General features: G+C 38.7%; 1 protein-coding gene across 1 annotated transcript in view; it reads left to right on the top strand.

Annotated features, from left to right (window-relative positions):
- The window catches only part of LOC150091571 (cartilage oligomeric matrix protein-like), a 131,268-nt gene that overhangs the window by 69,706 nt on the left and 46,122 nt on the right, over window positions 1-15,440 (top strand). The window contains exon 19 of the mRNA XM_090376238.1: window positions 6,872-7,050. Coding sequence (XP_090232364.1) covers window positions 6,872-7,050 — 179 coding nt within the window. The remainder of the gene's footprint in view (window positions 1-6,871; window positions 7,051-15,440) is intronic.

Below are 15,440 nucleotides of genomic sequence, written 5' to 3'. Positions count from 1 at the left end.
TTCGGCTGTTGTGGTAACTAACAACAGGTAGTATGCTGAGTGAATGACTCGCCTTACACTGACCTGGATCTGCAGAGCTGTGTTATAATAGGAATAATAATAGGACAAAAAAAAAAAATCCGTCACTTGTGGTATTCAGGTTAAAAGGTTAACCCATTTTCTCTATTTACATGTATTACTAGCTGTGATTGAAGAAGCAAGGGTTTCCACCGGAAAAGGTGGGGCTGAAACGATGTTAGGGAATGGTGTGTGAAAATTGTGAGAAAAAAGTCACAGACCTTGAAATAGTCTATGAAAAATGTACGAATGAACTTATATACAGAGGAAGATTGAACATATATTTAATTCTACCATTTTTGCATTTATTTCTGTAACTGATTTACGAGAAAGCAATAGGAAAGAGAGCTAAAAATGGAGAGTTCTTTTCAAATGTGAATAAAAAATAAGGTAAATAAAACAGTCCTGTAATTAGTTGCAGCGGAACGACCATTTCGTGCCCAGAAAAAATAGCGGAAGACAATTAGCAGATATTTACAGACGATAGCAATCTCGAATCTCTGGGAAATGTGCCTCAGAATCTTTGAGGAATGTTAAAGAATCAATTCGCTGTAAAATAAGTGATATAATGATCTCCGAGAAACGTTTCTTAGAAAGTTAATAAGAATATCAGACTCCGGAAAGATCCACGTGGATATTCAAAATGATCTCTCTTGAATCTTTGTGAATAATGTCTTCTCAATCCACAAAGATGGTGCTAAAGAGAAATTGAGTATAACCACAAGCCAGCGAGTTTAGCTTTTGTAGTAGTAAAGATCATCGAGACGACGGTTAAGGATGCCATTCAGGACCATCTCGATAAGAATGGTATCTTCAACAGATCTCAGCAGCATCAGTTCGTTAAGGGAAGGTCGTTATGCCTCATCAATGTGGTATATCGGTCATCACAAGCTATGATGAAGTTATTAGACAGAAAGAGAATAAATAAAGTTCTTTCCCCCCCTCCCAAGATGTCTAGTTGTAAAACTTTGCAGTCCACGCGCCTTCTAAGCCATTTTCCGTGTGGGCATCGATCAGCAGCCCTCTCCAATCTAGTTGCCCTTTTTAAAACCCTTTCTAGAAGCTCTGCCTTTCTTCAAGTTACATCCTTTTTTTCCTACTTGTAAAGGTCGTATCTATATATCATAGAGAGGATACCATGTGCCTTCCTAACCACCTGTTTATAGTGAATGGAAAATGTCATATCTGAATGAATTGTAATTCCAAAGTCTTTTTTGTCCTGGACTACTTTTAACTCCACTCAGCCGCCCGCGCCCCCAGCTTAGATGTGGCTCCTTCTTAATGTAAAAAGTTTTGCACCTGGGAAACGGAAATCCAGGAGATTTCTGTTCCCCAAGTGCAAGCTATCAAAGTTGGTTGATGACTTTATGGTGGGAAGGGGTGGTTAACAATTCGAGCCAAGTCATGTTGCTTCAAAAAGACTTGGATCGGTTGTATTTACAGTTAATGCTTCCAAAATGTTCCAAAAAATAGGAACTACAGGTTAAAGCTTCTAAATGTGAGGTTTGTGGGATAGAATGTAAAGGCTGGGGAAACAGAAATCCTGGAGCCACATATAAAGTGGGGGGGGGGCTAAAAGCGGTTCAAAACGGAAAAAGACAGCGATTACGATTCAGTCAGACGTCAATTTTTTCACGTAGTGTAAACAGAAAAGGAAAGCACATGGTCTATGAAGTTCATATATGGATAGCGGGTTGTCGATCACTGGAATAATTTGCCACCCAAAGTAGCTGATCGAGTGAGTCTGGCTAAATTCAGTGCTGAATTAGATGACTCATTTTAGGGAATGGAAATAGTATGAATATTCTGTGTTATTTTATTGACGCAGAAAATGTCCACTTCTTTACATCATTTAGCCATACTAATAATTAAACTGTTTATAATAAAAAGATAACGAAATTTACTAACAAAAAAGGCCGTTCTTTTATACCGCTTTAAAAGAACTAACGTTTATCTTCGAGTTGTATTTCGTAAATATCTTCAAAAAATACATCTTCATTGTCTCCACAATTTAGATCAAAAATAGGGGCATCTTGTTCTGGGGGCTCCACTTCAGTATCACGTTAATAGGCCTGAAGACGGAAAACAGTGAGTTTCCGAAACGTAGCCATAAATTGTTTTAAGTGTCTGACATTGAGGTGGTTCAGTTCCTTTAAATTGTATCATTTCAATAATAAATTACTTAATATACCAAGTGATATAATAGTGTAGGACAGCGTTTTCCAAACTGGGGTCCGCGAAACGTTCAGAAGGGGCATTAAGTAATACGTGTTTTTTATATAAATATACACAGTACGTAGGGGTCCGCAGATCTCAGTAGTTTAGGAGCCGCTGGTGTAGAGGGTCATCTGTAACAAACTGGTCGGAAAATTATATAATATATGAGCTTTTGCTGGCAGACCTTTCTATTTATTCTTCGAAGGATTATGCAATGGTTGCAGCAGAATATCACATCAGTATAACTTGAATACGTTACCGCAAGATTCCGCCTTCCGGTCCAGATGGTCATCCTACTTCCTCTTAAGCACTCTAAAACAGAAATATCTGTTTTTAAGAGAAATTCTCTCCTGTTTCTATTCTAAATATTTAGTCAGCTGCTACTACTACTGAGTAGGTGTTACCCTTTCGCTTTTAAGAATGCTTACATAATTCTAATTACAAAAAAAAAAAAAAAAGGAGAGAAGACAGAACTCATCCCATTACTTACCGTCCAATCACATATTTAACGCTCTTGCCAAAACCTTTGAAACATTAAGTTAATATTCAAGTATCTCAGTATCTATCCATATCCTTTTATCGATATACAGTTTTTCTGGAAAATCCGCTCTTCTGTATTTACCCTCTTTATACAAACTAATTTTGATGAAAGCAAACAGCGTCACTGTTCTTCGATATATTTCTTGCATTTAATTCTATTCATCCCGATATTTCCTGTCCTCTTTAAACTTTCTACTTATGCTATAGGTTTCTCTTTACCGAAGTTGCTTGAACACCTGCTTAGTATTGCTTTAGGAACATCTGCTCTTACTGAAGGCGAGAATTCAATTCTTTTTACCGTATCCCATGATATTCGACAAGGTTCTGTTTTCATACCCCTATCTGATTATACTACAATACATCTAAACGATTTATCCGTATTCAAGTCTGCCTCAATTAAGCGTAAACGTATCTCTCTCTCTCTCTCTCTCTCTCTCTCTAATTGAACAAAAACAACAAATATTTTTATCCTAAGATATTTTCCCTTCAAATTAAAACAAAAGTCTATAAACGTGAAGAAATGGCCTATTCTGTCAGTAGTAAAGAAATTACTGACAAAACACTTTATCTAGAACCACAAATTAAAAGCAATTTAAACAACTGAATATTGAAAGAGCATCACATATTCGTACCATGCAATATAAAACGGCTTGAAAGATGCTGATTGTGCATCAATCACTGGAATAAATTACCGGTCCAAGGCGACTGAGGCGAAGAGTTTGGCAAAGTCCAAATTGCAATTGGATGATAATCAGATTTTGGCGATATATAAAATATGAATTTTTTTTTTTAAGGCTGATCATCTGTAACAATCTATAAACGTGATTATAGTTTGTTACGTGATTATATTACTACTACTAATATATATATATATATATATGGGTGCGTGCGCGAATAGTCAAAATATCTGTTTTCGAGTTCCGCTTTCTAATGATGGATTCCTCTGGTTGGAACACTGGCTATTAGATGGATGAAACGAATTGTAGATAATTTTTTTCATCACATCCAGAACCAATCTCTATTAAAACCTAATATCACATTACGACAACGAATAATCTCAAAAAAGAAAGGAAGAATTCTTTGATCCTCCCTAGGGGCATCGTAACTTCCCCCCCCCCCCCTGAATAGCAAAAAAAATCACGATATGAGCCTTCTCCCTCCATTACTGAGTAATATTGGCAAACTAAAGAGCTTATTCCCAGGCAAAATACCATTAAAGGAATTCTTTAAAATCCTTTAAAAACCGGGAGAAATCCTGCCAAGAAGCTACATACAGAGAGATACCGAAAATCTTAAAGGAAACATACATATTCATCTAACGATAAATAGGAAATTATCAGATAGATTTTCTGTCTGACATCACTGAACAGTGATCGATTTGCATCATAAAATATAACAAAGCTTAATGCCATCAGCATAGGATAAGAACTCTGAATTAGCAAATAAGAATGGTTCTAATGCTGTTTCCAAGAGCGATCCAGACAATATGCCTCCTTGTGGAATACCAGTATGTATATTTCGTGTAATTTGGATGTTGTGGTAACAAAAAACAGTGCACCGATGTTGATAAATGTCTTTAATGATTTCTAGATTTCCTTGGACGTTGAAATCTACTGCAGAATGGCTAATATGAGGGAGATATAGAAACTCGATCGAATGCGGGTATCAAGTCAAGAAACAGGAAGTCTAGCTGTTTTTGACTCAGGAAGGATATGCTGAATTTTAAATAAGGTGTCGAGTAGGTTGGAGTTTGTCGAACTTTTATTGGTAACTATATTTATAGATTGCTGAGATCGAATAGGTCGAAGTTTGTCGACCTTTTATTGATGTGGATCATGAGGTTCATGACTAAAGTACTGGTTTATAAGATCGGAAAATAATATTTTAGAAACTTTAAGTAATACGCATCCAATATAAAAACAAGTCATAGGTCTTTAGGGTGGTTGGAATGTTTTAAACTTCTGGATCGGTTGCACTGTATATTGGCTCTAAATATCTGGGGGGAGTATCTCATTATTTCTTGAAACAGAGAGCAAAAGGTATACTAAGAATGAACTACAGATATTTAGAAATATACACCCGTCTAGCCGAGTAGCTGTCTCAGGGTAATACCTATGTTTATACCAATATTTAAGATTCATTCATTAATTAAGTCATAATAATTTCTGCAGGATGTTGAATAATTATTCTTAATTTGTTTATTAAATTTCCTGTACTAGCCAACAGTAAAATGCTACAATGCATTGTTATGCATTATTAGACAAGCTGTAAGAGGACCTGAAAAGTCTGTTAGAGCGGCATAATAAAGTATACGAAGAGAATGATGCAATGCACCAATCTAATGACAGTAATCGAAATTAAAATAAAAATAAGATATTGGGATGTGACGACCTCCGTAGCCGAGTGGTCAGGAGCGGGAGTGCAGTAGCACACGCTCCTTAAGTAGACTGGGGTTCGAGCCCCTGACTGCTAAATACGGTCCATCTGCCAACCCGCATTGGACCAGCGTGGCAGATTATGGTTCATTTTCCCTCAGCATGAACTGTTGAAGAGGCTTCCATCCTGCACTGGGTTGATAATGGCTGCAGGGGATGCGTGTCCAAGTAGTGGGGAAGTGGAAGACGGCAGTAACATTTTAGAATCAGAAGCTATGGATATCTTCGGAGAGTCGATATAACAATAGAGGGATTCGAGGAACAGAGTGAAATACGAATTGCATGGTGGTTATTAATGAATTTACCTTAGGCCATGTAATGAAACGGCTTTCGGATAGTTCACTCTTTTGTGTTGGCAGGAACTTGTTACTGAAGTTTTTGTGAAATGATGAAATGCTAATTTATGATAATGTCTCCTTGTGCATTAGCAAAGATCTCCAGTTTGGTTCTTCTTAAACAAACAGCCTTTCTGGTACAAAATCGAGAAGGAGAGTACAATAATACATATTCATCACCAAAAGATTAAAAAGAAGACCAAGAGTAAACATCAGTCTTTATGAAAATCGTAGGTTAAGCTCTCATAAGTTGAGCTGGTTTCCATTATAAGAGGAGAAATGTAGACCAATTCTCACTCTCTCTTTTTTTTCCTGGCGAAATTCGTCTCGAATACCGACATAAAAAAAAAGGTTGCTATTGTTACCTGTTCGATTAATAAACACGGCACGAGCTCTCAGAAGCAAATCTGCATCGTGCAACTCCTTGAGACCAAGAGCCTCTTATTTCCACACTGAACTACGAGTATAATCATGCAATTTGCAGTCTGTTTTAATGATTATCCTCGTCCATATATTATGTACAGTATATAAATATTGCATTTCACATTGTCCACCTGGATAGCTGCACGAGGTGTATTTTTTTTCGGAATAAACTAATATTCTTAATAATAATAAACTAACATCGCCCTTCTAGCCAAAGTAATCACTGGAATTTATGAAGCATCTAATATCGTGAGTAAAATAAACTTCAATGCTCCCTGTAGACAAGTCAGGAACCTTACACCGTTTCGCCTTGACTCTGCCAACACGGACTTTATGAAGTTCAGTCCACTAAACAGAATCAGCAAATGACTCTCTCATTGACTTCTTTGACAACTCCCAATCACTGATGAACTCCATCCACAAGTTTGCCTCTTCTCTTAAACTGCAAAGTGACTAGCTCACATCTAATTATTGTAGCTTATTATTTGTTATATTATTTTTCTATTCTCTCACGGATTAATTATTACTTGTTTTACCGGTAACTTAACTTAATACAATCCTCTTTTGTACATATGCTTTTATTGTTTGAATCTATATCAATGTTTATCGTCCTGTTGGATTTCATATTATTGTTATTATGTTTATTGATCTGATCTCAGATACACTGTTAATGGTTACCTGTTGTGTATGTTGCTATTAATAAAATAAAATAAAAAATAAAAATAAACATGCCGAACTAATATTTGGCTCAAATGTTTTTTGACAGAAGCTATGCCACTAACATTTACTATTCGATCTATAAATTACTCTGCTGTTTCCATTTAAGAGATGCAATGGAATAACACTTAATATTTTTTTCAATAGGGACTGGCAAGGGAGACAAGTGTAGAAATGATACTGATGGAGACGGAGTCGATGATGAAGAAGATGTCTGTCCTGATAACCGAAAAGTGTACGCCACAGATTTTCGAGCCTACCAAACTGTAGTTCTGGACCCTGAAGGAGAATCCCAAATTGATCCCCACTGGGTCATTTATAACCAGGTAAGTAAATTTGTTTTCATACATACTGGAGAATACAATTTAAATGGAAACAAGAAATAGAACCAAATATTCATCCTTATTCATAGTGACAAGTCGTAACGAGCCCAAGAATTCCTTGTTTGTAATGTTTTGTGCTTTCTAAGTGCACAATTTGACGACAGAAAATAATACTAAGATCTGTTCATCTCGATTAATAGCGACGCATAATATCCTTCTTTGGGAAAACGTAGTTAATGACGGTCTGCGTTTCTGCGGATTACTTTGACTTGAATTTGTTTTCTCCAAAAATTAAGAATGTCCTTCTCCGTACTGCAATATCACACAGAAGTAAAATACCACATTACTATTAAAGTAAAATAATAACTATGAAGTAAAATATCGCATAACTATTACCTTTTAGTCAAATTACCTGCATTTTGCCAATTTTCTTCTTAATTTCATCATAGCAATCTTATTTTATGGTTTCCCAACGGCAGATTTTTTGAATTGCACAATTTCGTTCTACCTTAATTTTCGTGGGACAGCAGTTTATATAATGGCAGTAATTTAAGAGAATATGGCCGCACATTTTTGTATGATGCACACATAATATCGTCACTGAGTCAATTTCGTCTGCATGTTCGGCGAAAATGGTGCTGATTATGCTCCTGGTCTGGGAAATGTCTTACATATCGTTAGCAAGATAATCTAAGATATTTATATTAAATTCTTTATTATGCTTGTTGTGCGGACTTCGCGATAACTGGTCTTACAGCCATTTATCCCTACTTTCGGAGAAATCTTTTGTTGCTCTAAGTAAGAAAAGATAATGTTACTGATATACACTACGTTATCAAAAGTAGTGGAACACCACAGGATAACAAAACATAAAATGTCAACTATACTTGCGGGCGTTATTAGTAGCACATGGCTATTAATTGCTGTTGTTGTTATTTGGTTTTTAGGAGCATTAGCAACTAAGGCCATATTGCTCTGGGGATATGCGGTGGTCATTCCCTGACCTTTTCCGCATCCTCCGTATTTGGTGGCTCACGGGCTCGAACCCCAGTCTAATCAAGAGGCGTGTGCTGCACTGCTGCTCCTGCCCACCTGGCTATGAAGGCGTCGGTATTAATTGCAAAATTTCTCCACTTAACGAAATATAAAGCGGAAAAACTTTGTGTAAAACAAAAAAAAAGTGGAGTTTAATGAGTTCAAATGCAAACAAGTTGTTGTCAGTTTTAGGCGCATCAGCGACTTCGATTATATTGTGCCACTGTGTTTATGTCTCTACAAATGTGTATTCATGGGTCGATTTGCAAGCTGTGCGAGCTGAAGAACCCGAAATTCCTCCAGCAACAGACGCAACTTCAACACAGACTTCACCAAAGTGACAAATGACAAAACCACTAACTGTAACAGAGGAGAGAACTGAAGACAAGTAACTGGGCAGCATATTCTAGGACTTACAATAGTGTTGGATATATTTCGGAGACTCTGAAAGTCCCACAATTTTGTATGGAAAACGATACGAAAGTAAAAGACAAAAGATGCGAAGTTGAATGGCTCGACAACTGACAACAAAACTGCAGTGAAACCACTCGAAACTCCAGTTGTAACTGTTATTGTAAGATTTTTGGCGCGTCAGCGACAGAGACTGTATTGAGCCGTATGTATTATTACAAGTGCGTTTGTTCACGGGCAGATTTGCATCTTTTTCGGGCTGAAAAACCCGGATAACTCACAGAGAAGACCCTATTCCCTTCGCCTGATATCAGCTGACTACAACCCCAATCGAAAAAGCCGTTAGAAATTCCTCCAGCATACTAACGGAACTCGAATCCAGACCTCCTCAAACGAGTGATAAGTGGTGAAACCACTATACACTGTACTGTCACGGTTTGTTTGTTGTAGGCGCCTCAACAACTTTGGCCATACTGAGCAATATATATTATGTCTGTAAATTCCATGTGTTTCTGTGGTCGATTTGCCTGTTTGATGGACAAAAAAATCTGAGTTCCCGGGAGAAAAAAGATGCTACCCTCGCTTCAGACCGACTAACTCGGTCACTATGCGAAAAAGGCACATCAAAATTCCCAAATCATCGATGGGATTCGAACACACGTCTTTTCCATCCCGTGTGTGAAGAGGACGGCGATTCTACCAACTGTACTACTCGCGGGGTCATACTGTCACGGAGGACTCACTAGAGGCTCGGGGATGGGGGGGGGGAAGAGACTGTCAGCGTCAAACAGGTCTACCCTATTAATTTTCCTGTTTGCTCGTCCAGCAAACAGGAAAACTAACCATAGAACACATGCAAACAGGAAAAAACTAACCAGAAAATACACACAATTTACAGACATTATACACCTGGGTATATATCTTTATTGCAATCTGTGAAAATCAATGAAAAATTTTTTTACATGTATGCCTGATGCAATGCCCATAACAGCAACAATGCTAGGGGTTATATGCGTTTCTTTTCGAGTAACACCAATATTAAAGCATATGAAATAAATCCGACGGATGGAATATAGCCTGTAGGAGAAATAGTTCTCTATGCAATGTTCCCTTATTTTTGCATTACCCACGCACTAAATTATAAAGATCTCTCAAGAATTGATAGCTGGTGAACAATCATGACTTCATAGGGATGGAAACCTTGTGCTTTTTGAGAACACCATTTGCGAATGCTTGGCAAAGGGCAAGCATTCTTCAGCAGTCTTTCTGGTAATTTTTTTTAAAATCTGACTGCGTCTTGCTACTGTAGTTAGACCTCCGCTGTAGCCGTTTGTGGACAATTAGATCGGCTTATCAGCGCTTCCAGTTTCCTTAAAACGTTGTCATTTTATGTACTAATGAAACTGAAGTTAAACCACTTCGGGATTATGTTTTTCATGGTATTGATAGCAGTACTAAAGTCTTATCCAATTTTCTTATACAGGAGTCGAAAAGAAAAATTTACTGACCGGAACGCTTGTTAATAAAATATAATATTTTTAATAACCAACTAAGTACAAGCCATTACTAATGAATATGACGAATGAGAACAAGGTTTGGGTGCGCTCCGGCCAATTCCGGGCCCTGGTACTAGATTGTACCGTAGCAGCCAAAAAAAAAAAAAAAAAGAAAGAAACTTCAACACCCCTTTAAAGTTTATTATTTCATTAATTGCTTCCTGTACACGTCACCTGACATTATTTCATTATCCTATAATATTAGCATACTAGTGCATCACACTGAATGTTTCTCATTGCAGATTGTGTGATCGATGCATGTTTTTGCATCACCCTGTATATAAAGATTAGCGATACTGTTGTTTCGATAGGGAAGCGATGTGGCATAAACAGTTAACTCTGAGAAAGAAAAGTGCAATTACTGCTCTTGATGGGGAGGTCCTTTCTAGTTGTTACACTTTCAAAAAAGTGTCTACAATCAGTCTTCTGTGTTAAGAATTCTTTAAAAAAAAAGGCGAGACCAGAAATATCAAAAGATAATCTGGAAAAATGGATGAATTGAATTATTTCTCCAGACTTTTAAAACGCCTAAGCCTCCATGATGCTCATGCAATCTCCACGGGCCTAAAAGTAGAGGAGCATATTGGTGTAAATGAAAGTGAAAGAACTATCCGATAAATATAGGGTTGTTAAAATTAAAGTATCCCTATGTACAGGGCTCTGGAGCGAGTTCTACGGCTCGTACTGAAGAAAAATCTGGACAACAGGTACAATAAAGAATGCGCTCGCATTTATCGGGAAAAAAATTAGTTACAAAATTTGTCACTATATGGCGCTGTGGCAATAAAAATCACTTGAACAGCGCTACAATTGTTCAATGTGTCCTCCATTTTGGTCAACAACAGTTTCCATTCGAAGAACAGCATTTTTTACAGCAGAACGTAACACGTCAACTGGAATAGCCAGTAGATGATATCTAATGCTGCCTTTCAGATCTTCCAGAGTTTGACATCCTTCCCGATACACCTGCTTCTTCAAAAATCCCCACATGCGAGGTGCAGTCGGTGTTACCTGTTCAAAAAAATATGGCCCAATCATGAATGTGGCCGTAAATCCACACCACACTGTCACTTTCGGAGAATGCAACGGGACCTCTTGGATAACTCGAGGATTTTCTGTTGCCCAAATACGACAGGTGTGCGTATTCACTTGTCCATTTAAGCAGATGTTGTTTGTTTGGTTTTTAGGAGCATTAGCAACTAAGGCCATATTGCTCCGCGGATATGCGGTGGTCATTCCCTGACCTTTCCGCATTCTCCGTATTTGGTGGACACGGGCTCGAACCCCGGTCTAATCAAGAAGCGGGTGCTACGCACTGCTGCTCCTGCCCACCTGGCTACGGAGGCGCCCCCCGTTTAAGCAGAAGTGGTCTTCATCTCTCCAAAGGATGCTCCATGGCCAAGTGATATCCACTGTCATTCGCGCCAGAAACTGAAGTGCGTATGTGAAACGAATATCTGCATCACCATGCTTTAGCTGCTGTAGCATGTGCATCTTGTAAGGATAGTACCGCAACACCTGACGCATTACTAGTCTTACAGTGGAATACGGCATGTCCACTTCACGAGAAACAGCTGGCACACTTGCGCTACCACATGGAGATTGACTCGATAAATCCACGACAGCCATAGCCACATCTTCAACACGAGAGGAGTCCACTCGTTTTCGACCTCTACCTGGTTGAACACCAAGATGTTCTGTCGCTTCAAATTTCGCAATCATTTTGCGGATAGCACAAACAGTCATAAATCCACGTGGGCCTTATGCGCTTCTGACGGCGGAATTCTGATAGTCGCAGCTGCATTGTTGCTGTTCTGAGAGTACAGCTTCACTAATAGCGCCTTTTCCTGAAACGTTGTTGGCATTGCTTCTGTAGTGCAGGCAAACATCTACTATATGATGACAGACAGGATATGACAGACTGTTTTTTTTTTTTTTTTGTATATTACTGTATATCTTGTATATTATTGTATATTTAATCCTGTAAATGTCTCGGGTCGAGCACGCATATACTCTTGTTTATTGTGCATGTGTTCCTCGCACCTTAGTCTGTAAATATTCACACCCTTCTGGCACAGAGCCGTCCCAGGGTGACCCAAGGTTTCTTGGGAAATAAACTGATTTAATAAATAAATAAATAAAATGATTTTGCTTTTATACAGTACAGTAGAGCTGAGTAGTGGCGCTGTGGCAATAACTTACGATTATGCAAATAACTTATGTTATTTGCATAATCGTAACTAAGATAGTTACGCGCCATCCAGTGACAAATTCTGTAACTAATTTTTTCCCCAATAAATGGCGAGCGCATTCTTTATTGCCTGTTGTCCAAATTTCTCTTCATATTCACTAGAACTCGCCCCAGAGCCCTCTACATAAGGATACTTTAATTTTAACAACCCTGTACTTCCCATGAGTGGTTCGAAAGCACGTCGACCTCAAAATAACCTCTGGACTAAAGAACATACTAATCAGACAACCAAATGAGCAGCGGAAATTTTCAATCTTCTCTGATTAGTCCAAATTTACCTCCATGGTTCGGATATAAACAACTACGTTCTGTGTAGACTGTACGTAGTGGTTTCCATCTCATCCAGCATCACTCTGACTGCATGAAATCAACGATGAAGTTTCCATTGAATCAGACAGTTGGGGGATGCAAAACAAGCATAGCAGTGGAGAGAATATGCTTTATAAATTGTACTGTTAAATGAGAGTACTACAAAAAATTTTAAAGCGGACTCTCTTCTGCCTGTTATCAGTGACCATTCTCAGAAAACAGAAGTACAGTATATCAAGATATAAACTATTCAAACACTTTATACACCAAGATAAATAATTTTAATAAACGAGCATCACTTTACAAGCCCTTTTACCGTTCTTTTTCACATGTACTGAAAGTCAGAACAAGTAATATAAATTAGCCTTTCTTCATCTGCTGACGTAATGTCTTAAGAGGCGTCGCCATTCCCGCGTCTAGCGTTCTCACAACCTCACGTTCCTCGGCATCTCCTGCCATGATTTATTAGTCCCTACTTAACTTTATTGTTGAAAAAAGCCCGTTCCATAAATCCTCTATATTTCTCCCTTTGTGTCTTTTTAAAGCCTTTAAATTTCTTAATGTTTTTATTTTTTTGCCAATACCTTTCATGTACGATTACTCTCGCTCTTTTATAATCCATATTGCGTGCTGTGTTATTGTTTATGTTGTCCAAATATTTTTCTATGGTCTTATTGATTAAATTACTTGGGTACCCGTTGGTTAATAATAATCCTTTAATAGTGCTTGATTTCCTCCATGATTGTTTTTTGTTTTGTTGTCGTTATCGCAAATTTTCAAACATCTATTCGTTAAAGTTTTGATAATACCTGTTTTAATTTTGTGCGGGTGATTAGACGCAAAGCTTATATCAGCCTAAATCTATCGGCTTTTTGTGCACCTGCGAACATCTTTCTCTTTAGTGACTAGGACGTCCAAGAGTGACAAAGCTATTATTTTCCTCAATCTCAAGCTTAAACTTACGCGAAGAAAATGTCTCATTTAAAGACACGATTATAGCCCAAAATGTGTATTTTTCCAGTATAATCCTCCCCCTTGTGCCTCGCATAGAAAATAACAACATTACTAGCAATTTCTAGTTACGTAATGATCAACTTGTATCAAATACTATTCAATTTTAGCTTTAGAGTATAACCCTTGGAGGTGGGGAATTGGATACAATTAATTCTTTCACACACACACGATCAAAGATGGTATTGTTGGTGAATTTCATACAAGATTCCCGTTAGCCGATGCTCACTGAGGCCTGGAAACATCCAAATTTAAACTCCATAGAAAACTGTTGGCACGTTATGGGGTAGAATGTTGTGCAAAGAAACCGTCAAGCAAAATAAATACTGCAAGAAAACATTATTCGTGTCTGATACCAAAACTATTATTTTTAGGCCACCCGAATAATTAAATTCATCTGCCGTGCATTGTCTTATTGTCTGTTAATTGCGTGTGTTCTCTGGTCGATTTGCCTGTTTTGTTGGACGAAAAACCCGAGTTGCCGGAGAAAAAACCTTGCTATCTACTCCTGAGACCGACTAACTCAGCCACGGAGTGAAAAAAAAAACTATTAAAGTTTCTCACGTCATCGACAGGATTCGAACCCGGCCTTTTCCACCCGGTGTGGGGAGGACGGTGAGATACCACTGTGCTACCGTGTCTGGTACCAAGAATTAGGTATCAATTACATCATTTAAACGATGATCTACTCCATGTCAGACAGGACCTCGCGAGTGGCATTGTTGGTAGGATCGCTATCATGCCCACACTGGATGGAAAGGACTTGAGTTAGAATCCTGTCATGATGGAAGAAATTTTTGTGAGCTTTTTCACAACGTGGCTGAATCAGTTGGTCTCAGACGAAGGTAGCATGGTTCCCCCCACCTTTTCGTTTATAGTGGACACAGTGTGTGTGACTGAGAGCGGTCCAGTGGTCACCCACAAAACCGCGAGAGGTGTTTCTGTGCTGAATTAGAGTTCTGCCAGCGCCAGATGGAGGTGCGAGTTGTCTAGGGTACTGTGAGTTGTGTGTTGTTCATCTGGCCACTTAGTTACTGAGAGGCCCGATCACCATGGAAAGGTTCTTCCACCATTCGTCCTCTGGCACCAGGAGCCGTTCCAGGACAGTACGAGGGACGCCTGTTCGGGGATCACCACTCCGGCAGAGCAGGAAGAGAGTGGGCCCAAAGAGCAAAATGGGAAAATAGACTAAGAATGGAGAATAGAAAAAAGGAAAGAGGTGGTGAAAAAGAATATAAGAAAATACAGTATCCCTCGAGGCGAGTAAAAGATTGAGGCCACTAGTGGATCAGGAGCCGTTACGGAGGATAAGGGTAAAGCTGTGAAAGATTGAAAGTTCACAGTTTCCGGACAGTGTCCTGAAGGCAAAGATGAGGCTAGGCGGCGAAGTGTGTCCAGCCTACTGTCCTCAAACACCCTTAGTAAGAAGGGACCTTAGGGGTGAGGGCACAAACATCGTTGACGAAGGAATAAGAAGTCGTCGAGATGAGACCTCACGTATTTATCCCACCCCAAACATGGGTTAGCAGCAAGTGTGGGAGAACTCAAGTTAGATGCCCCACGTCGAAATTTTCTGTCAAGAAGTAGCAGTAATAGCAGCAATGGTGCACGGAAAGCAGATCCAAGAAGGAACTAACAAGTTGTTAAGAAAAATTCTGCATCTGGTATGGCCGAACAGCCACAATCATCAGGCGCTTCTACTCTTAAAGAGCGCAGCAGAAAATGATATGAAGGCAGTGAAGACCTATCAAATTTGTCAGACAAGACTTTCCCTTAACAAACCCATTCTGTGTCTGAATTATTGCAAATTTGCAAAACTA

Source organism: Mastigoproctus giganteus, chromosome 1 (genome assembly GCF_048544385.1).
Source record: "Mastigoproctus giganteus isolate SK-2022 chromosome 1, ASM4854438v1, whole genome shotgun sequence".
Lineage (NCBI taxonomy): Eukaryota > Metazoa > Arthropoda > Arachnida > Uropygi > Thelyphonidae > Mastigoproctus > Mastigoproctus giganteus.
This window is presented reverse-complemented; position numbering and strand designations above follow the sequence as displayed.